The 20,720-nt window shown below is 52.7% G+C and overlaps 1 protein-coding gene across 7 annotated transcripts in view; it reads right to left on the bottom strand.

Annotated features, from left to right (window-relative positions):
• The window catches only part of TMEM63C (transmembrane protein 63C), a 77,946-nt gene that overhangs the window by 3,853 nt on the left and 53,373 nt on the right, over window positions 1-20,720 (bottom strand). For all 7 annotated transcript variants that reach the window (XM_034937892.3, XM_034937893.3, XM_034937894.3 and 4 more), the window contains 15 exons: window positions 18,881-18,989; window positions 16,893-16,966; window positions 16,168-16,248; window positions 15,934-16,057; window positions 15,052-15,185; window positions 13,180-13,302; window positions 12,587-12,740; window positions 11,189-11,295; window positions 9,597-9,683; window positions 8,949-9,014; window positions 7,114-7,276; window positions 6,751-6,856; window positions 6,165-6,332; window positions 3,712-3,821; window positions 2,256-2,327 (listed from right to left, as the gene is read on the bottom strand). In XM_034937892.3, coding sequence (XP_034793783.1) covers window positions 2,256-2,327; window positions 3,712-3,821; window positions 6,165-6,332; window positions 6,751-6,856; window positions 7,114-7,276; window positions 8,949-9,014; window positions 9,597-9,683; window positions 11,189-11,295; window positions 12,587-12,740; window positions 13,180-13,302; window positions 15,052-15,185; window positions 15,934-16,057; window positions 16,168-16,248; window positions 16,893-16,966; window positions 18,881-18,989 — 1,678 coding nt within the window. The remainder of the gene's footprint in view (window positions 1-2,255; window positions 2,328-3,711; window positions 3,822-6,164; window positions 6,333-6,750; window positions 6,857-7,113; window positions 7,277-8,948; window positions 9,015-9,596; window positions 9,684-11,188; window positions 11,296-12,586; window positions 12,741-13,179; window positions 13,303-15,051; window positions 15,186-15,933; window positions 16,058-16,167; window positions 16,249-16,892; window positions 16,967-18,880; window positions 18,990-20,720) is intronic.

Genomic DNA, 20,720 nt, shown 5'->3' with positions numbered 1-20,720 from the left:
TTCTAGCCCCATGTTGAACTTGCATCTATCAAGCCATCAGATCTAACTTCCAGCGTTCAGGAGATCATGGAACCTGTCATAAGACATCATGAACAGCCAGAAAAATCCAGGTGGAACATTGTGCAGGACTGCTGGCTTGGTCTCTCCAAGTCATTTAAAAGGCACTGTGCTAAAATAAAAGGGACATGAAGACCTGAGGCACATGTGCTAGATTTGATATTGGGTTGGACAAGCTCTAAAAGATACTTCTGGAACAATTAAGGCAATTTGAATACGGGCTGGGTGTTCAAAGAGATAAAAAATTTATATATATGGAAAAAGATTGTTAACTAAAAATGCAGGTTGTAGGCCTGGCGTGGTGGCTCACGCCTGTAATCCCAGCACTTTGGGAGGCCGAGGCGGGTGGATCAGCTGAGGTCAGAAGTTCGAGACCAGCCTGGCCAACATGGTAAAACCCCATCTGTACTAAAAATACAAAAATTAGCCAGGTGTGATGGCATGTGCCTGTAATCCCAGCTACTCGGGAGACTGAGACAGAATTGCTTTAACCCAGGAGATGGAGGTTGCAGTGAGCCAAGATGGTGCCACTTCACTCCAGCCTGAGCAACAGAGCAAGATTCTGTTCCCCCACCCCACAAAAAAAGGTTATAAAACAGTATGTGCAGTATTATTTCATTTTAGCAAAACTATGTAAATCATACATAATTATCTGGAAGAGATACATAGTATATAAATATCTGGAAGAAAATACACTATCAGTGGTCATCTCTAGGTGGTGGGAATATGGACTTTTTATTTTCTTATTTCTGCTTATCCTTTCCCCCTATAATGATGTGCAATGTTCATATAGCCCTGTGGTAATAAGGCAAGATTTAAAAAATAAATCCTAGTCGTGTTTTTTAAAAGCATAGGCTTTAGAGTCAGATGGACCTGGTTCGACCTTTGTCCTGACACTTCCTTGCTTGGTGCCCTGGACTCTATATTGATGGAACTTCTGAGCCTCCATTTGGGGATGAAAATCCCTACTGTGTGGGTTTATCAAAAGATTAAGAGCGAAAACAGCAAAGCGCCAGGCTCATAAGATTTCAAAAACTTATTGCTAACAATATTCCAAGAGGGGTCCTTTTGGAAGGGTCCCAAGAAAAGAGAGACTTTCTTGCTTTGAAATCCTTGTGGTCTCTTCATTACGGAAGCACCTACTCCTGTCCCCTCTCAGAGATAATCTGTGCCTGTATGTAGGGTTTTTCAAAGTGAGGCAAACCTGGCACTCCGGTGACTTCTGTCCACTTGCTGGTGTTTTGTCTGTGCTTCTGTCACCGTGCACTCACTCCCAGCTCTGCCCACAACTAAAGAAAGCCTTGTCTCCCATAGGGCCCTGCCGCCCACTCCGCATTTCCACCGTGCCGAAAACTGTCTTGAGTCACCCAAGCTCCGGTCTGTCTCCAGGCCTTCGCACAGGCTGCTCCTCTTCCTTGAAAACTCTTGCCCCACACCCTACTTCACCTGGCACCCCGTATGCCCATTCCTGGGGTCAGATTCAATGCTCCCTCCTCTGGGATGCTTTCACTGAGTGCCAGCCTGGCACCCTTCTTCAGAGCTCCTCCCAGGAGCCCCGGCCTTGGGGCACAGGCTGACCCAGTACCCACCTCAGTGTGTGCATTGGTGGCTCTGCAGCTGCATTTGTGGCAGGGATGCGGGTGGGTGCTTGTGCCCATTCCCCTTCAGGCCGAGCCACTGTGTGAGAGACAGCACCCAGCCTGCAGGCCCTGCACTCTGCACTCTGAGCCAGCCTCTCTGCACACAGACAGGCTCGCTCATTTCGGCGTCCCTGCCTTACCATCAGTGCAGACTTCTAATAGTTCCCTGAAGCTCTGTCTGTGTCGCTCTGCCTGCACCTGTGCCTCAGGGGCAGCCTTTGGTCCTGAGGCCAATCCTCAGCAGGCCCCCCTGCGTCTACATGACCGAGGTCGCTGTGGTCTCGGCCTCCCTGACAAAGTACTTCCTCTCTAGGTGCCTTCCAGGCAATGCCGAGTACACGGTGGCTCTTCTCTTTTTCTCACTCTTCATCCAGGACCACGGCAGCATTTGGACCTGGGCCAAGTCCTGCTCCATTAGAGGAGGGAGCCCAGGGGTCCCCCATCTCCTTCCCCATACCCAGAGTGGGCAGCAAAGCTGGCATCCCCCACAATGCCACTAGAGTAGACCATCCCTGCAAGCACCACCCTCCCAACCTGTCCCTGGGACTCAGGACTCACGAGGGAGGTGGGCGTGGAGGAGGTGCTGCTTGGCTCCATGTCAAACACTGTCTGGATCTCCTCCTCCTCGGGCTGCAGCAGGGAGAGGTGGTGGGTTACAGGAGGCCTGCTCTTTGCCCCTCCCCATTCATCCAGAGGAGCCTCAACTCCACACCTGGGCTTCTCACCACCTTGGAACTCAACTCATCTTCTGTCTTTCCAGACCTTCAGCCTGGCAAGACTGAGACCCAGGGGGACAGAGAGAAGGCTGGGATGTAAGGGAGTCCCTTCTGGACTGTTCTATTCCCAAGGGCCATCACTGGGGGAAGTAAGCAGAGCTGGAATTGAAGTTCAAAGATGAGCCTGCTTTGACTCCAGGAGAAGCCTTGACTTCAGCACTGTCGTCTTTCCTCCTGTGGCTTCCCCTCTAATTTGGAAAGTGTCCTACACCAACACAGCCTAGGTTCCTGGCCATTCTCCTTCTCTAGAGTGGACACCTGGCCAACCCAATCACATAATGCTGCTGTATTAGACAGAGTCAGCGGGGTCCTTCACGAGACCCTTCACTAGTGTGGTGCTCCAGCCAGGCGTGGAGAAGGAAGGCTGGGCGGAGAGGGCAGTGGGCACCTGTGCCCAGAGCCCTGGACACAGACAGAGACACCAGAAGCAAAGAGATCCTCCTCCGAGTCCCTCCTCAGGCTCAGTAGTGTGTCAGTCCTTAAAATCAGCTTTCTTTTCTTTATATACATTCATTTAAAAAGGAAACAATTCACTATTATAAACAGAAAACTGTATTTCAGTTGCCATAAGCAGAAAGTTAATGTTAAATACGTAACCATGAAAAATGAAAAATTATGTTGTGATCCACTGGAAATCATTCCAGTGCCCCAGGATAGACATCCATTCTGGGAAATGCTGAGCTAGAACACACAGTTGTTGGCATGGCTCTAAAAGGGCATGGATTGGCTCCCCTCTCCTAGTGATTAGGCTGGGCCCACTGCCAACAACCAAAGGAGTCATGTGGGGCAGGAGCCACCTCCAAACATGGCCGCCTCAAGTTCAAAGCCTGGGGTCTTAAAGGAGAGAAAATGACAATCCCCCCTCTTTTTGAATCATCATCAACTCCCCCGCCAACCTCCTTTGCTCCATCCTCTCTCTTGGCCTCCAGTCCTTGGAGGCTCACAGTTCAGTGGCTGCACTGGACTCACATCGCAGCAGCCTGCAGTTTGGAGGAGGTGTCAGAGGGCAGAAAAGGAGAGGATAGCTGTCTTCTGGATGGGGGCCAGAGCCTAAGCTAGTGCAAGGCATGCATGCATGCATGCACGCATGCACACTGGGCTCCACGCTCTACAGTCAGAGACAAAGGCGAGACCCTTTCATCCTGTGGTGCTATGGGAGCCCAGGCCTGGAGAGTATCCTACAGCTGTGTCCCCCAGGGACCAAGAGAACCAGGAGGAGGGGCAGGCTGGCAACTCACCTCGTAGTCGGCAACCATCCGAAGCTTCCCCAGAAAAATGCCAACAAAGGCAATCACCATGGCAATGAGGAGGGTGGACAGGGAAAAGATGGTGATGGCGTGGAGAGAACCTGCAAAGGAGGAGAAAAAGTCATGGGCAGGAGTCTGCCAGCTGAGATGCCACCCCAACTGGCAGATGCCAGGGACCGTCACAGCACCACTGCAAGGGCTTTGACCTTGCCAGTCCTCCTCTGATAACAACTGGCATCTAGGAGTCTGACACAATAACATCATCCCTTTGCTCTGTTTGAGCAGTTTAGAATTTGGCATCTGTGGAGTCCATGAAAAAATGTTTTAATTGACTTCAGTACCCACTGCAGTGCCCATTAAATGTGTCCTTCCTGACCTGCTGGTCACCTCCAACACCATCGTCCCTGGGAAGTCTCTTTGAGTGACTACTTCTGCCAGTGCCCCCAATGCCATCTCTGACCTACACCTTTCCCTGCAAGCCCTTTTGAAGTGAGCATGCTCAGTTTTCTGCGCCGATGGCACAGAGAGGGAATCTAGAAGGTAAAATCACCTACATTACATTTGGGAATATTTGGTCCCTTTTTTACGGCAGCAGTTTTCTAACTAGGTAAATGTTGTTTAAATTATGCTTTACAGCCAAAAATCACTGCTTAATGATGCTTACTGCAGTGTTTTTATAGTAGCAAAAAGTGGCAAACCTCAATATCCAATCATGGAGAACTGACTAAAACTGGTAGACTTTCATGCAACCGCTGAAAGGCACCTACCTGTTCAGTCTTTTAACAACCTAGGAAATTGCTCAGAACATTGTGTTCAGTACAAAACCTCAGGGTACAGGACTGAATGTTACAATATGGACTATCGCAGTTTTGCAAAGTAACAATAGACCAACAGCTCCCTCTCAATGTTCCCACGCCCAAAGACCCAAAGTGCATGCCTGGAAAGGGGGCTGGGAACAAAAGACATCAGGTTCTGGGTGAGATGATGGGTCATTTACATGTTGGTCTTTATATTTTTTCTATTTTTGATGATAAACATGCAGTCCTTTATTCTTAGAAAAAAAGCATTATGGAAAAAATGAAGTCTCTGGGGTGGCACGAAAAGGCTAGCGGGATAAGCAATTGGGGGTGATGGCAAATGGGTAAGCCACATAAATGACTGAGAGTCGACCGTATGGATGCCACCATGGCAGGTAGAGAAAAGAAAACACTGCCTCGGATTGCCTGAGCTCAGGAGTTCGAGACCAGCCTGGGCAACATGGTGAAACCCTGTCTCTACTAAAATACAAAAAATTAGCGGGGCATGGTGGCACACGCCTGTAGTCCCAGCAACTCAGGGGGCTGAGGCAGGAGAATAGCTTTAACCCGGGAGGCGGAGGTTGCAGTGGGTCGAGATGGGGCCACTGCACTCCAGCCTGGGCGACAGAGCGAGACTCCATCTCTAAAAACAAAAGAAAAAAAAAAAGAAAAAAGAAAACACCGTGTCTCCCTTCTCCCACCACTGAGAAGGTTAAGGTCAGGTGTCTGAGGGGAGGGCAGTGGGGTTGGGGGTTGCTGGGGGTTAAGGTGCCTCCAATGGGGAGAAAGCTGAGAGATTTTTAATCTGTGGCCTGCAGGGACTGCTTCTGGGAGGGTGTCTCTGAGCTCCCCTGGGCAGGAGCAGTAGCTGTGTGTAGCTAAAGAGTGAGGAAAAAGCTGGCCCCTACTGCAGGCTCTGTTTCCTCTTCCAGGTTTTTTGGCAACCCATAAAGCCAGGCATCTACCACTGGGCACCAGCGGCTTATGCTTATAATCCCAGCACTTTGGGAGGCCTAGGCCAGGGGATCGCTTTAGCCCAGGAATTCAAGACCAGACTGGGCAACATAGTGAGACCTCATCTCTACAAAATTAAAAACAATTAGCCAGTCATGACGGCTCACGCCTGTAGTCTCAGGTACTGGGGAGGGGGAAGTGGCAGAATTGCTTGAGCCCAGGAGGTCAAAGCTGTAGTGAGCCGTGATCGCGCCACTGCACTTCAGTCTAGACGACAGAGCAAGATTCTGATTCAAAAAATAAAATTAAAAAACAAAACAAAAAACCAGGCATCTTATGGGATCCCAGAGGAAATGTCATGGGAACTGAGCCTCCCAATAGCTGATACTCTAGTTTCCACCCATCTAGACTTAGAAAGAAGGAATATGAGGTTTCCTTCCCTGAGCGCTGGAAACCCAAATCCACACCTGGGGACCATGTTGGTCCAGGGCCTCCTCTTAGCCTTGAAGCTCAGCTGAGACTCTAATGTAGGCCCTTTAGGCCCAGAGAAGTCACTGGGTGTGGCCAGGTCTGGTGAGCAGCATCTTGCCCTGCCCTGCCTGGGCTTTTCTCCTCTAACAGGGTCAGTGTTAAGGGACTCACAGAATAGTGGGGCAGGTGGAGGTGGGGTCTCCAGGCTGGCTTGGTACCTACCCAACCGCAGGATGGAGAAGAACAGCATCCAGAACAGACCCAAGAGTGGCGCAAAGATGGCCTGGGAGACGGCAGCCATGTGGATCTGCTCGTTCAGTTTGGTGGGTGCAAAGGAGTAGTACATGTTATAGCGATCCGTCAAGTGCTTCATGCACAGGTAGAGCAACCCTGGGGGACAAAGGTGGAAACTTACTCAGTGGCCCCTTCAAGTCTGGACCTTTGTGGCTCCAGTGTCTCCACAGGCCTGAGAAGCCAGATCCACGGCTGTCAGAGTCACAACAACCAAGGATGGGTTGGGGGAGCTCTGTGGTACTGACCTCCGGAGCCAGCAGCTTCCCTTGAGCCCCGAGAACTGACTGTTTCAGCTTGGTGAAGAGTCATTCACTCATGCGTTCATTCAACAAACATCCCCCATCGGCAGCCATCCAACCTCAGCTGCCCTGTACCCCCAGCTTGGCCCTGGCCCTGACACCTCCCTACCACAGGTCTCCCCATGCTCCAGGAGGTGGACTGATGTTGTGAGGCTCAATTCCTCCTCCCCATCTGCGGATGTGCAGCCCTTGGGCATGCCTTGGAGATGACTCACCAAAAGGCACAATGATGGGGCAAGTGATGCTGTACGCCATCACCACGCTGAACACGTTCATCATCCACGCATACTCACGCCCAAACTGGAAGTCTATGGCCTGGTTCTGGGGCAGAAGGCAGGTGTCACCCTGAGGTGGCCCAGTCCCCTTGGCTTGACTACTTCTGTGCCTCCTCATCAGCCTCCTGGCAGCTCAGGCCTGGAGGCAGCCTCCTTTCCAACCCTGTAGACCAAGGTGCCCCACCAACACCCATCCACACCGTCCCTCCCACCTCAACCCCCTTGGTGCTTCTAGCAGGCTCTATCCCTGACACCCTCCCAAAGGAAACTGAGGGCTGTGCTCAGCGGAGAGCCAGTCTGTACCTTTCTGATGTTGACTCTCTCTGGCTCTGATCTAGAGAAGAAGAGGCGGGTGCTGTAGCAGAAGAGTGACCCCAGACGCAGCAGCTCCATGCCTGTGCCAAGTAAAGCTGCCGTGATCACGTAGTTGACAAAGAAGGCGCCGTTGTCTGGCAGGAACACACACCTGGGCAGTGAGGGAGAGGGAAGGTGGCAACAGAAGCCACAGGGAGAGGGAGAGATGTTAAAAGGGAGGAGAGAGAGGAGAGCAGCAGAGGGAATGGGAATCGGAGTGGAGATACAGATACAGACAAGGAGAATAACATTTCCTCTCTTTCTTTTTCTCTGTCTCTCTCCTATAATATATATGTCCCCAACCCAATGAAGTTAACAAGCAGTCCCCTGAGGAGGGAGGGGCAGGGACCACATAAAGCATGGGTGTGTTAGGGGATACATGCATTGGCTTGATCCAAAGCAAGGGTGTCTGAGCCAGGTCCAAAGACTCGGGAGAATCCATGAGTGGGTTTCTGGGGGGTCTGTAAACTAGGATGGGAAAAAATAACATCTTTATTTTCACTAATCTCTAACTGAAATTTAGCATTTTCTTGCATTAAGAATGTGGGCAATATGGCAGGGCATGGTGGCTCACACCTGTAGTCCCAGCACTTTGGGAGGCCGAGGTGGGCAGATCACCTGAGGTCAGGAGTTTGAGACCAGCCCAGCCAACATGGTGAAACCCCATCTCTACTAAAAAATACCTTGAAGGATTCTGGTCCTTGCCTTATAGAGCAAGTTATGGAAGTTTGCATGTCATTTGCAACATAGCTTTGAAAATTGGGATTCTCAACACTTGTTATCACTAAAACAAAAAAATCGAAATTGGCAGAATGTCCCACGTGGTCTGCATGTTGCTTTGTCAATGATCCCCCCTAGTTTAATATTCTTATTCCAATAAGTAATATCAGTTTTTATACTGATGTTTTTAAGACAGTAAAATGTAACTTTAGCTTGCTTATATAAAAAATGCAATATTGGTTGGGTGTGGTGGCTCAAGCCTGTAATCCCAGCATTTTAGGAGGTTGAGGTGGGCAGATCACTTGAGGCCAGGAGTTCGAGACCAGCCTGGCCAACATGGTGAAACCCCACCTCTATTAAAAATACAAAAATTAGCCAGGCATGGTGGCATGTGCCTGTAATCTCAGCTACTCGGCAGGCTGAGGTGGGAGAATCGCTTGAACTTGGGAGGCAGAGGTTGTAGTGAGCCGAGATTGCACCACTGCGCTCCAGCCTGGGCGACAGAATGAGACTTGGTCTCAAAAAAAAAAGCAATATCTTGTGTTTATAAAGACTGTGTCAAAAATTTGATTTTTAAAATATCTTGATAACTGTAATTCAGTATAATTGTATAATTGGTTTTCTTTGTAATCCATGTATTTTGTGCACATAAAGACATCATTCAGAGTACACGTAAAACTGGCAGAATCAGAATAAGCTCTGTGGATGGACCAGTGTCAATTTCCTGGTTTTGATATTACACTATAGTTACGCACAATGCTTCCATTGGGGGAAACTGGATAAAGGGCTCATGGAACACCCACCCTGCATACAGTTTGGGGGCAACTTCCTGTGACTATACAATTATTTCAAAGATATCATTCTGAGAAGGGGTCCCTGGGCTTAACTAGATTGCCAAAGGGATCCCAGCACAGGAAAGGTAACAAGTCTGCCCAGTGAGGGTGTTCACAAGCATTTGTCTACACTTCTGTGAGCAAATTCAGGTGCTGGACTCAGGGAAGAGCACATATACCCACTCCTGTGTGCACACACAGCAGCCCTGGTGGACACATGGGAGTACTCACTGGAACCTGATGGATGCTTGCTCTAGATAGTAGATGTCAAAGAGCCAGCGGAGAAAGACATCCAAACTAGAAGCAAAAACAAGGCAGGTCTGTTAGTTAGCAAACCTATGAGCTAAGGCTGAGGGTTCAACCATCCTCCCTTGCCCAATCTCCAAAGAAAGACCCTTGCTTTATTCCAGCTAGCCAGTCCACACTTCCCCTCTTCCTTCTTAGTGCTGGGCTGTCCTGGCCCCGAGCCCTTTGGCCTTTCAGCTCAAGGCCACCTCCTCCAGCAAACCTGGGCCAGTTTGCAAAACTGTAAGCAGACATTTCTCTCACAATATTCACTCATTTCTCTCACAGTACTCTCTCCCTCTTCTGAATTTCTACTGCTTTTTGGCTGTGTTGTTCCCATGTGGGGCTGTCAGGCAACTGGTAAGCACGCCTTGTGTCCCCAGCCAGATGATAAGCTCTATGCGGGCCGAACTCATGGCTGACACGTTAGTGTTTGCAGGAAGCCTGGCTCATGCTACACCCATGACAGGCATGGGGCTGTCTTTGAGGAGTGGGTTTGCAGCAACCACAGGCAGGTCTACAGTATCTGAAAGAGGAGGTCTTAACTCTAAGAGAGCCTGGCTAAGAAGGAAGGGATAATTGGAAGTGAGGTACCTGGTCAGTCCCATAGAGGGCAGAATGACTACCATGAACACCAGAAAGATGTAGCACTTGTGCACCATGACCAGATTCTGACTTGATCTAGAAGGAAACAGAGAGATATTCATCAATAGATGTGGCCTAATATTCATCAATGGACGTGGCCTAATAAGAACCAAAGGCCTAACTATGTAATACAGAGGAAGAGAGACACTGATATGGTTTGGCTCTGTGTCCCCACCCAAATCTCATCTTGTAGCTCTCATAATTCCCACATGTTGTGGGAGGGACCCAGTGGGAGATGATTGAATTATGGGGGGTGGGTCTTTCCCATGCCGTTCTCATGACAGCGAATAAGTCTCGTGAGATCTGATGGTATTATAAGGGGGAGTTTCCCTGCACAAGCTCTCTTTGCCTGCTGCCATCCACGTAACATGTGACTTGTTCCTCCTTGCCTGCCACCATGATTGTGAGGCTTCCCCAGCCACATGGAACTGTAAGTCCAATAAACCCTTTTTCCTAGGTTAATTACCCAGTCTTGAGTATGTCTTTATCAGCAGAGTGCAAATGGACTAATACAGAGTCCAATGAAACCTCTTTCTTTTATAAATTGTCCAGTCTCGGGTATGTCTTTATCAGCAGTGTGAAAACTGGCTAATACAGACATATGCAGAGTAGAGGTCTGGGCTGGGAAATTGGTTTAATTGTGCATACCGATGCCACCTCCATACACCACTGTGAGCTGTGCTGCATCTGGGAGCAGCAGGAAAGAACAGCATGATCCACTAGTGATGTCTGTGCTGGGCACGGGAAGGGATGGGAAGGCACAGATGTGCCATATAGTTGATGTCTCTGTGTTAAAGAGACATTACCAAGAAGACTCAAAATCCCTGCAGTTTCAGTCATCAATATAAGTCTTGTTCTTGGCCAGAGGAAAAGGCCAGGAAGGATTTCCATTAGGACAAACCTTTTGGCTGCTGCCTGGTGGAGTAGTAGGAACTTTTGGTGCGGAAAATAACTTTTGAGATGCATGCAGCTTTCAAGCCAAAGTACTGCCACCTGCCCAGGGTATGGCAAATACTTTCTAACCAGTGAGCAGCCACCATAGAACCATCAAGACTAACAAATAGGAATGCTCCTGATTGGGTAAAAGGTTGGCATGGTGTGGGCCATATGTGATGACAGTCATAGTGAGTTTGTGGGCCCCTCTGTGTGGCCAAAGCATTCTATTGACATTCCCACACAAGTCTTTCCTCCTGTGCCTTCTGCATGGAATGCCTGGGACTGCCTAGCTCATGCCTACAGCTCCATGCCTTCAGGATATGGCTGGGGGCTGAGGGAGAAGCCCAAGGAGGGCTTGGCTTTGGCCCCACACTCTTAGACAGTGGCTCTATCTCAGCAACCCAGGGGCCCAGAGTCAACCCAGACCCTCCTTCCAAAGACAGAACATCTGTTGGTCTTTGGGGATGGTTTCAGGTATCAAAACCATCCCTTATCAATTCTCCTTAGGCTAGAGGGGAGGCCCAAGTGCCAGGCTGGCGGGGAAGCCAGGGCAGGGGAAGAGGCTGGAGAAACCACAGGGCTACGAGAGGAGGCCCCCAGGTCACCTGGTCCAGTGGGCCTCGAGGAAGGCGGAGAAGTAGACAATCAGAGGCAGTATCACTGTGAAGCCCCAGAGCATCACCGAGGGGAAGAACTGGGTCACAATTGGGTTCTGCAGGGGGAGAGGGGAGGATGGCAGGAGAGACGTCAATGCAAGCATCCTCTTCCCCTTGCTTCTTCTCCTCCCACTCACTCCCAGGGCTGGCTTGCTCTCCTGGAGGCTGCAAGGGGCCTGGCCCTTCTCACTGGCTTTCCTGGCCAGGCAGAGGCTGACACCCAAGGTCAAGTGGAGTCCCCAAGCAGCTAGGCCTTCTATGCTGAGGTCACTGGAGCGGCAGCCTGAGCTTTCTTGAGTGACTTCCTCCTAAGGCCAGAGCTAGCCAGGAGTGCAACCCCAGCAAATTGCCTTTGCTGTGATGACATGTGAGCGGGGGAGGAGGGGAGGATGGAGGAGTCCCCAGGGAGAGCTGTGGCCCTCCCAGGATGCGTGGGGTCTGGGGCCTATTACAAAGTTGACAAAGGGGAACAAAAATCAGCAGCAGAAGTGGTGTGGCTTGACTTGTGTGTGTGTGTGTGTGTGTGCATGCACACATGTTGACTGTATGTGTGTGCGTGCATGCACACGTCTGTTGACTGTGCATGTGTGCGTGTGTGTGCATGCGTGTGTGTTGACTTTGTGTGAGTGTGTGCATGTGCTCATGCACATGTGTGTTGTTGGAAATGAGGATGGTGAGAATATGGAAGAAGAGACCTTCTAGGCTCCTAGTAACAGTCTTGAGGCTAAAGAATTTGGAAATGGGCTAGGATCCCTCTGACCTGCACCATCAGCAGGAGGCATCCCCTAACTTCAGAGATGGTTCCTCCAGGGCTGAAGGCTCCCAGCCTGGAGTGCAGGTGTCTAGAGATGAGGGAGGTGGAGGCAGATCTTGAGCTCCCACTTCTCTGAGAGGGCTGCGTTGGGGCTTACCTCAGTCTTCCTCACCTTTAACCCTACTACACAAACCAGGAGCCTGCTGCCCCAGACAACTTGCAGAGAGCAGAGCCACTCACACTTGCCACACCCTCTGGACCCCAAGCTGGCCTGGGATGACCCCGTTCATGAAGACCTCTGAGCCCATGTTGACAGGACGACACCCCCTCCAACTCACCCCAGGACCTGCCTGTGGACTCCCCACTCTCCCTTCCCACTCTAGCCCTGGTCCCTAAGACTGGCAGTCACCCACCTTCATCCCTTTAGAACAAAGCAAGCCCTACCCCGCCATTTGCACCACGGCCACCTCCACAATGTTCGCACTGTATGGGCTCCACAGCCCCCTCCCAGGGGGCCCCCCCATCCCATCCTCGCCTGAATTCTTCCTTGATCTCCCTGGGGCCCCCAGGCCTGGCCTGAGCAGAGGAGGCACCTGCAGCTTCTCGATGGGGCGGGTGACGTTGTACATGTCAATAGTGTTCATGATGATGGCAGGCGTGGTGAGAAAGAAGAAGAGGAAGAAGAGGAAGGTGTTGATTGCGATAAAGCGGGCCCACCAAAAGAAGCGGCGGACAGACAGGTGTTTCCTGGGGAAGGATGGAAGAAGGAGGCACATTTAGAGACATCAGTTCTTAGAGCCCATGTGCTGTTTGCTGCAGGCCAGCTGTGGACCCAGCCTGCCCTGGTCTAATCCAGCCTCCTGGGCCCAGACCTGCATGCAACAGGACCCTGGACCGTCCCCTGTCACACCGTTTATAAAGGATCCGGAGCATATAGCCAAAAAAAAAAAAAAATGGACCTGAGTTCCCTCTGCAGGAAAAACCTTTTTGCTAAGGGTTGGATGCCACCCACACTTGTGGGAATGAGTCTGGGCGTACACACAGGTTGTGGTGCTTAGGAGAGCATGGAACTTAGTCCCCTTGGAGTCTCTGTTGGGCAATGACATGGGGAGAGAAGGCCCTGTCCTGCTGCCTTCTTCAGTCTCAGAGGAGCTCAGAGGAGAGGGGAGGGATGGAGGAGGCTTACCAAATAATGTCTTTGGGGTGTGGGGCCATAGTGACCCTCCAGTAATATGATTTGACGATGGTGGTCACTGAGGACTGCTGGGGTTGCACACCACACTGGACATACTTGTAATCCTTACGGACGCTGCAGAGAGGGGAGAAGAGGAAGAAAGGTGGGTCTGGGGGTAGGGGAATGGGCTTAGGAGGGTCTCATGCCAGGAGCTCAGGGCCACAATGGTGGTCCTACAGATGGGGGCTCATCCCCTTCCTGGGGATTCTTGAAGCCTTGGATATGTCTTCAGGACCTTAGAGGCGGACAGTTCCTAAGGCCCAGTATCTGGAGGAAAGGGCATTTGAGGGTGCCTAGACTGCCCAGGCAGGGCAGAGGTGCCACGTTGGTCTTTTTCTGCCTTTCCCCTTAACAGCAGTGACAGCACATAGACACACTCTTTATTTGAGATTTGATAAGGGAGGTACTACTTTTAGCCTCATCTTAATATCAATAGCTACTAATTATTGAGTTCTTTCTGTGTGCTTGACACTGTGCTAATTGATGACCAGTATCATTTCCATTGCACAGATGACTAAATCGAGGTGCCTAGAGATGTGACCAAAGAGGAGCAGGTGCTGGAGCCCCACCTCTGGCTTGCTAGCTCATATTCTGCTGTAATTAAGCCCCGGATCCTCTCTACCAAATGGCAATGTCTCAAAGAATGAACAATATAACCTTAGGTAGGTGTATTGTTTTAAACAACACAGAAACTGAATAGAAGGCATATCACTTGTCAACCCTCCGGGAGGTGAACAGGACAGATATCAGTAACCAAATTTGCCAGATAAAAAGTTGAGAGTGTAAGGAACTTGCAAAATTGTGTACCATTGTTTGTGAGCAAAATCTAGGTAGTTCTGCTCTTCCTTTGTAGGGTTGGGGTAGGTGGGAACAATGTGCTGTACAGGATCAGCCTCCCCCAGAAAGAAGACCCCCCCTGCCCCCCACAGTTCTTAAGAGATAAATTCTGGAGCTCCTTTAGGACTTTGGCCCAGTCCTAAGGATCCTTCTGGAACATTCCAGAGTGGACTGAATTCACTCCTTGTCAACGCATGGGCTGCCAGAGGCTGGGGCAGAGAAGAGAGGGGACTGTAGAGCTATGAATTAGGGGAGGCCTGCAGCAGGAGAAGGGCAAACAGAGCTGCTCTATCCTGACGCTGTCTTATGGTGAGGAGGGAGTGATGTGTGTGTCAGCTGGGCGCAGTGGCTCACACCTGTAATCCCAGCACTTTGGGAGACCGAGGTGGGCAGATCACCTGAGGTCAGGAGTTCAAGACCAGCCTGGCCAACATGGTGAAACCCCGTCTCTACTAAAAATACAAACATTAGCTGGGCATGGTGGCAGGCGCCTGTAATCCCAGCTACTTGGGAGGCTGAGGCAGGAGAATCGCTTGAACCTGGGAGGCAGAGGTCGTAGTGAGCTGAGATTGTGCCATTGCACTCCAGCCTGGGTGACAGAGCGAGATTCTCTCAAAAAAAAAAAAAAAAAGAAGAAGAAAAAAAAGAAAAAGAAAAAAAAAAAGAAAAAGGGAAAAGGGATGTCATTCTTGTCAAGGGCAGAAGAGGGACCATGAGGTCAAAGGCTTCTCTGACCACCTCTGTGCTAAAGCAAGGACAGGGAGTGAGGAGCCCCGGCCTGGGCACCCCTTGAGACCGGCTGGGTCCCAGCAGCTGGGGGAAGCAGGTACGGCCATCTCATCCACTGGAGAGCCAGATGGCAGCTGCCTGTGACGAGCATGGAGGGCCCAGGGGAGGCAGAAGGGGAAACTGGAGTTGGAGAGGGAGGAGAGTGCCGAGAAGCAGGGGTATGCTTGGGGCTGGGTGGGGCGCCTGCCTGGTGCTCACCGCTTGGCCATCCTGGAGTCCTGGAAGGTGACAAAAATCAGGTCCAGGCGCTTGAGCGGCACGCGGTTGAGCTCGGCGTTGAACTCGTCCGTTAGCTGCTCCTCCAGCTCGCTGTAATACTGCTCTGCATCCACCTGAGGTGGCAGGCAGCCTTCAGGGCTGGGGCCAGAGCCCCAGGAAGGCCTCCCTGGTCACGAGGTTCCTCCCCACTCAAGCCTCCCTGGATTGTGGTGGCCTTGAAGCACCTCAAGGAGCCCAGGACCCTGGCTGGCCTCCAAAGTCCCACCTCTAGAACAAGAAGAGGCGATGACTGCCATTCACCCCTGCCCTTAGATCTGGGGAAAGTGAGGCATAGCTAGGGGTACCCGGGGGCTTTCAGGCTTGGGGTGGACCCCAGAGAGGTGAGAGAATGTGTTTGCCGCATTTCCACGAGAGAGGGTGAATCTCGGGGCTGGCAGAAGTTTGGCGTGGTCCTGAAGCAGGTGTCTGAGTCTCGACGCCCTCTTTGAGCCACAGTGGTCAGGTGATAAGACAGGCTGTTGCCTTCAAATGTTTCTGTCCTGTCTCTTTGGGAGCCTGAGGCCTGGCAGCCTCGTGTAGCCTGCTGTGTTTTCTCTGGTCCTTCTCTCTCATTCTCCCATCCAAGACCAGAAAGGAGACAGCAGCAAGCTTCCCTGGATTGTTCTGAAGGTGGCCTCCAGAAAGGCTCCCATCTCAACAGGGAGGCAGGACATGGTGGATGGGGAGGAAGGAGCTGGGTGGGGAGCACTAGAGCAGACCTGAGTAAGGCCTGGGGCCCAACAGTGCGGGCAAAGGCACAGAGCCTAGAGCCCCAGGACCCCACCTCTCCCTTGCTGTGCTCCCAACGCTCAAGCCAGTTACCTCCTTGAAGCAGGTCCAGCACTTGCAGAAGCACAGGCGGGCACAGGGGTGGATCCTGATCATCACCTTCCCAGTCTTCTTGGCCTTGGCTGTATAGAAAAGCCGGCCCCGCATGGCATGGCGCCTGCCAGCAGTGGGCAACAGGAGAAGGACCTGCAGGTCAGGGGCCAGCAGAGCCCCATCCTCCCCTTTTACCCCCACCCTGGGCCCCAAAAGGCCCCGCTGCAGCCTCACCTCTGATCATCCAAGTCGATCAGGTTCCTGACGTCGTAGCAGAAGTGGACTCTTGTCACGACACTGCCTGGATAGGCCTCGCTGCAGCCACAAACATGGGTGCTGAGTCGGCCTGTGGGATTGGGGATGTGCTGCCCCTACCCCCTGCCCAGCATGTCGGCCCTGAGGGCTGGGTGGCTCAGCTGCCTGGTGTTCCTGGATGGGAGACTCCATCTCTGCTCCTAAAGCTGAACCTCAGGGTTTGAACCTTGGCAATCTGAGAGCTGCCAAATCCTTCCTACACAACTCAGAACAGGGCAAAAGGGCGGAGCTCCACCCACTGGGGAACCCAGGAGAGAGCTGTTCACGAAGAGATAATTAGCTCAGTGAACAGTGTCCTTGGGGCTAGGAACTTGGGGTCACAAAGGATGTCTCCAGATGATCTGCTCTAAATAGCTGTGATCCAAGGTTCCCTGTGCTCAGTAGTTGAAGCAACAGGAGAAAGAAAAATTCCCATCACCCATATCACAGCCATGCCATGCAGGAAGTCCCTGACTTCAGACACCCTGCTCCAGCTCCAGCGGCCCTCCCCATTCTAAAAAGCTGATCCTGAGCTGAGTCCAGGGAGAGCCACCCCGGGGTCTCCCAGTCCCACCATCCTGCACCAACTCACTACCCACTTGAGGACCCAGGCGGGGTTATGGGGAGGAAGCAATCCACGCCTTGGCCTACCCCAACCCACTTACTGAAAATGCTTAATGATGAGTTCTGGGTCTTCAATGTCCTTGGGCACATAGGTGATCATTAGTGTCCTTGTGACCTGGGTGGGAATAATAAAAATGGAGAAAGAAGACTGTGCTTGCATAGGAATTCCAGATACCTGAGTCTTTTGGTGGCTCAGAGCAGGCCTTCTGCTCACAGCAGGCTGCTGATGCCAGTGCCTCCTTGCTGAGAGAGCCAAGAAAGCCAAAGCCAAGCTGGGACACTGTGGGCCAAGGAAGTGCCAGCTGCCTTAGCCCACAGTGTCCCAGCTGAGCCAGGCAGCTCTGAGGTTGGTCAACTGTGCTTCCGTTCTCCTCTGTGCCCAGCTGTGGGTGCCCTGCTCCGGACTGCTGTGGTGAAGGGAGGAAGGACTGGAAAGCTGCCATCAGGCTGGGGTGGAGGATCAGAGCTCCATGATTGGAAAGAGCTGCCCGAGCGACCCCACAGTGATTTCTGCTCTCCCTGTAGCTTCCACTGTTCCAGCGTAAAGCCTCACATCGCTAGGGAAATCCCTCACGTGAGACTGGGCCGGGGAGTTGGGAAGTAAACAAGACTCTGGGGAGAGGGTAGGGAAGCTTCCCTAAACTTCACACTTTATTCTGTGAATGGGAAATATCTTCCTGGGTCGTCACCTTTAAGATGACAGTCTGGTAATTGTGCTGCAAGAATCAGGGGTCTTGAAAGAGGCTTCTGGTGACAAGAAGGAAAGCTGAAGTAGCAGACACCAGACTGGTCAAGGGTGACCAAGCCTCCATGCCTGGCAGGCTGAAGCATTTGGGTTCACTTTTCAGGGAATGTGGATTTGCACTCTGGAGTGGGTTCAAGTGAATCAGTCCTTTTGAATGGATGGCCTGGAAGGAGCTGATTCCACACCACTGAACCTTTGAAAGGCTGAGGACGGGAACTAAGGATGCTCCTCACTCTTGCCCATCCCCAGCAGAGCATGGGTGCTGGTCCAGATGGGTGGCACTGCTGGTGCCTGCCCGTGGCCCCCCGTCAGTCATCTCTGCACACCAACACCTGCAGCATGCTTCAAATACTGCGACTGCTCTTTCCCGGCCTTGGGGCATGTTCAGCTTTTGTGCAGGGCCAAGTAGGGGAGGAGTTAAAGCCCCCAAGTGCAACCCTCAATGAACGGTGGACAGGGAGCTGGTGGAAAATACCCACGATTGCTCACCTCCAGGAAAATTCTGGGGCATGTGCTCTACACCAGCTCCCAGAGTTCCCCGGTCATGAAGCTCCACTTGCCCACAGTGGTAAGTTGCCCCTCCATGCTCCCTTTTTTTGGTTGCCTTTGCATCCTCACTCCCTTACTGGCCTTTCCTGGGATCACCTCCCATAAACAAGTGCTACTCATTCCAAGTCTCAGGGTCTGCTTGGATGGGGTCACCCAAACTGAGACGGTGGGGATACACGGGGGTCTCTGATCTCAGAGAGACTGCAGAAGGGCAAGGCATGGGCCTAGCAGGAGTGGGCAGGGCCAGGTACACTAAGTAGCAGCAGTTCAGCAGGGCCCAGACCACTTAGCATGGAGGCCCCCACTGGTCCACTGGGCCTTGTTAATCCTTTAGTTTTCAGATGGTGGGAAGTCCAAGAGTCCCTGGGGAGGGGCGGGGCAGCAGAGGGGCAGGGATAGGAGGTACCTGGGCAGCAGCTATTTACCAACCAGTCTGAAAGTTTCACTGGGGTGAGAGGATGGAGGGTGAGAGGGTGAGAGGGTGGAAGAGCATGAGAGGGTGGAGAAGGGTGGAGGAGGGTGAGAGGGTGGAGAAGGGTGAGAGGTGGGGGCCAGGTGATTGTTACTAGGACTGAAGGGAGGAAGCTTGGCCCCTGCTCAGGTGAAACCGCCCCCTCCCATCTATCACAGTCTCCCTGGACCCTCTGAGGGCTTCTCTGAGGGTTGGGAGTGGTCAGCCCAGTGGGGAGGGACCCCAGCTTCCCACAGTGGGAAGCAGCTTTGTAGGCTACTTACCTTTTGGCTATTCCTGGGCGCAAATCCCAGGCAGTGATGAGCCATGAACATGAAGTTGGTGATGAAGTAGAAGAAGGACAGCAGGCTATGCAGCCACAGGAGCTTGCTCCTGCAGGGAGGGAGGCAGCAGCAGTGAGGTCAGCCTGTGAGCTCCCCAGAGCCCACTGCACAGAGACCCCTGGGCCTCCTCCTACCCTCAGTCTCCTGGGGCCCCCCAGCCCATTACAGTCTCCTCAGACTTCCACAACCATCCAAGTCTCCCCAGACCCCAACCCATTACAGTATCCCCCCACCCCCACCCATCACAGTCTCCCTAGACTCCCCCTACCATCACAGTCTCCCCATACCCCCACCCATCACAGTCTCCCCATACCCCCCCACCAGTCTCCCCATACCCCCCACCCACCACAGTCTCCCCATACCCCCACCCATCACAGTCTCCCCATACCCCCCCACCAGTCTCCCCATACCCCCCACCCACCACAGTCTCCCCATACCCCCACCCATCACAGTCTCCCCATACCCCCATCCATTACAGTCTCCCCATACCCCCCACCCACCACAGTCTCCCCATACCCACACCCATCACAGTCTCCCCATACCCCCACCCATCACAGTCTCCCTATACCCCCCACCCACCAGTCTCCCCATACCACCCACCCACCACAGTCTCCCCAGACCCCCACCCATCACAGTCTCCCTAGACTCCCCCTACCATCACAGTCTCCCCATGCCCCCACCCATCACAGTCTCCCCATACCCCCCACCCACCACAGTCTCCCCAGACCCCCACCCACCGCAGTCCCCCTGGACACCTCCCCCACCCATCACAGTCTCCTAGGGCTCCCTGCTCCCTCCCACCCATCACAGTCTCCCCATACCCCCCACCCACCACAGTCTCCCCATACCCCCCACCCACCACAGTCTCCTCATACCCCCCACCCACCAGTCTTCCCATACCCCCCACCCATCACAGTCTCCCCATACCCCCACCCATCACAGTCTCCCCATACCCGCCACCCACCACAGTCTCCCCATACCCGCCACCCACCACAGTCTCCCCAGACCCCCACCCACTGCAGTCCCCCTGGACACCTTCCCCACCCATCACAGTCTCCTAGGGCTCCCTGCTCCCTCCCACCCATCACAGTCTCCCCAGATCCTCCCACCCATTGCAGTCTCCGTGGACCCCCCAACCGGTCATGGTCACAGTCTCCTTGGATCTGTCCCACCAGTTACAGTCTCCTAGGACACCCCCACCCATCTCAGGCTCCCTGAACACCTCCCTTCCACCCATCACAGTCTCCCAGGTCTCCCTCCCACCCATCACAGTATCCCTGGATCCTCCCCTCTCACCTATCACAGTCTCCCCAAATATCTCCCCATCCATTGCAGTCTTCTCAGACCCTCCCCTCCCACCGATCACAATCTCCCTGGACCCCCCTCTCCCAGCCCACATGCAGTCTTTCCAGGAACACCTTCTTGGAGTCCAGACACTCAGGTGCCTTGGAAGGGGCATCAGTGGTGAGAAGGGGTCTTGCTCCAGCTCATGGGGGGGAACGTTTATTGAGTGTTTACTCTGAGCCAGATCCAGGTGGGACTTAGTGCATGGTGTGCATTTTCTCACTAGACTCAACCACACACATAGCCATGCATGTGGTTATCTTCACTTCACTCATAGGGAAAGGAGGGTGAGAGAGGGTCGGTGACCCTCCCAAGGTCACTGTAGCAATGGTGCGCTGGGAGGTGAGCCCAGAGCTGCTGAAGTACTTAGATTCATCACTGCTACGCCATCCTGCCAGCTGCTGTGGCTCAGGCCCCCATGGTTGCACAGCAGACC

This window comes from Pan paniscus, chromosome 15, assembly GCF_029289425.2.
Source record: "Pan paniscus chromosome 15, NHGRI_mPanPan1-v2.0_pri, whole genome shotgun sequence".
In the NCBI taxonomy this organism is placed as follows: domain Eukaryota; kingdom Metazoa; phylum Chordata; class Mammalia; order Primates; family Hominidae; genus Pan; species Pan paniscus.
Note: the sequence above shows the minus strand (reverse complement) of the source record. Positions and strands in the feature narration are given on the sequence as shown.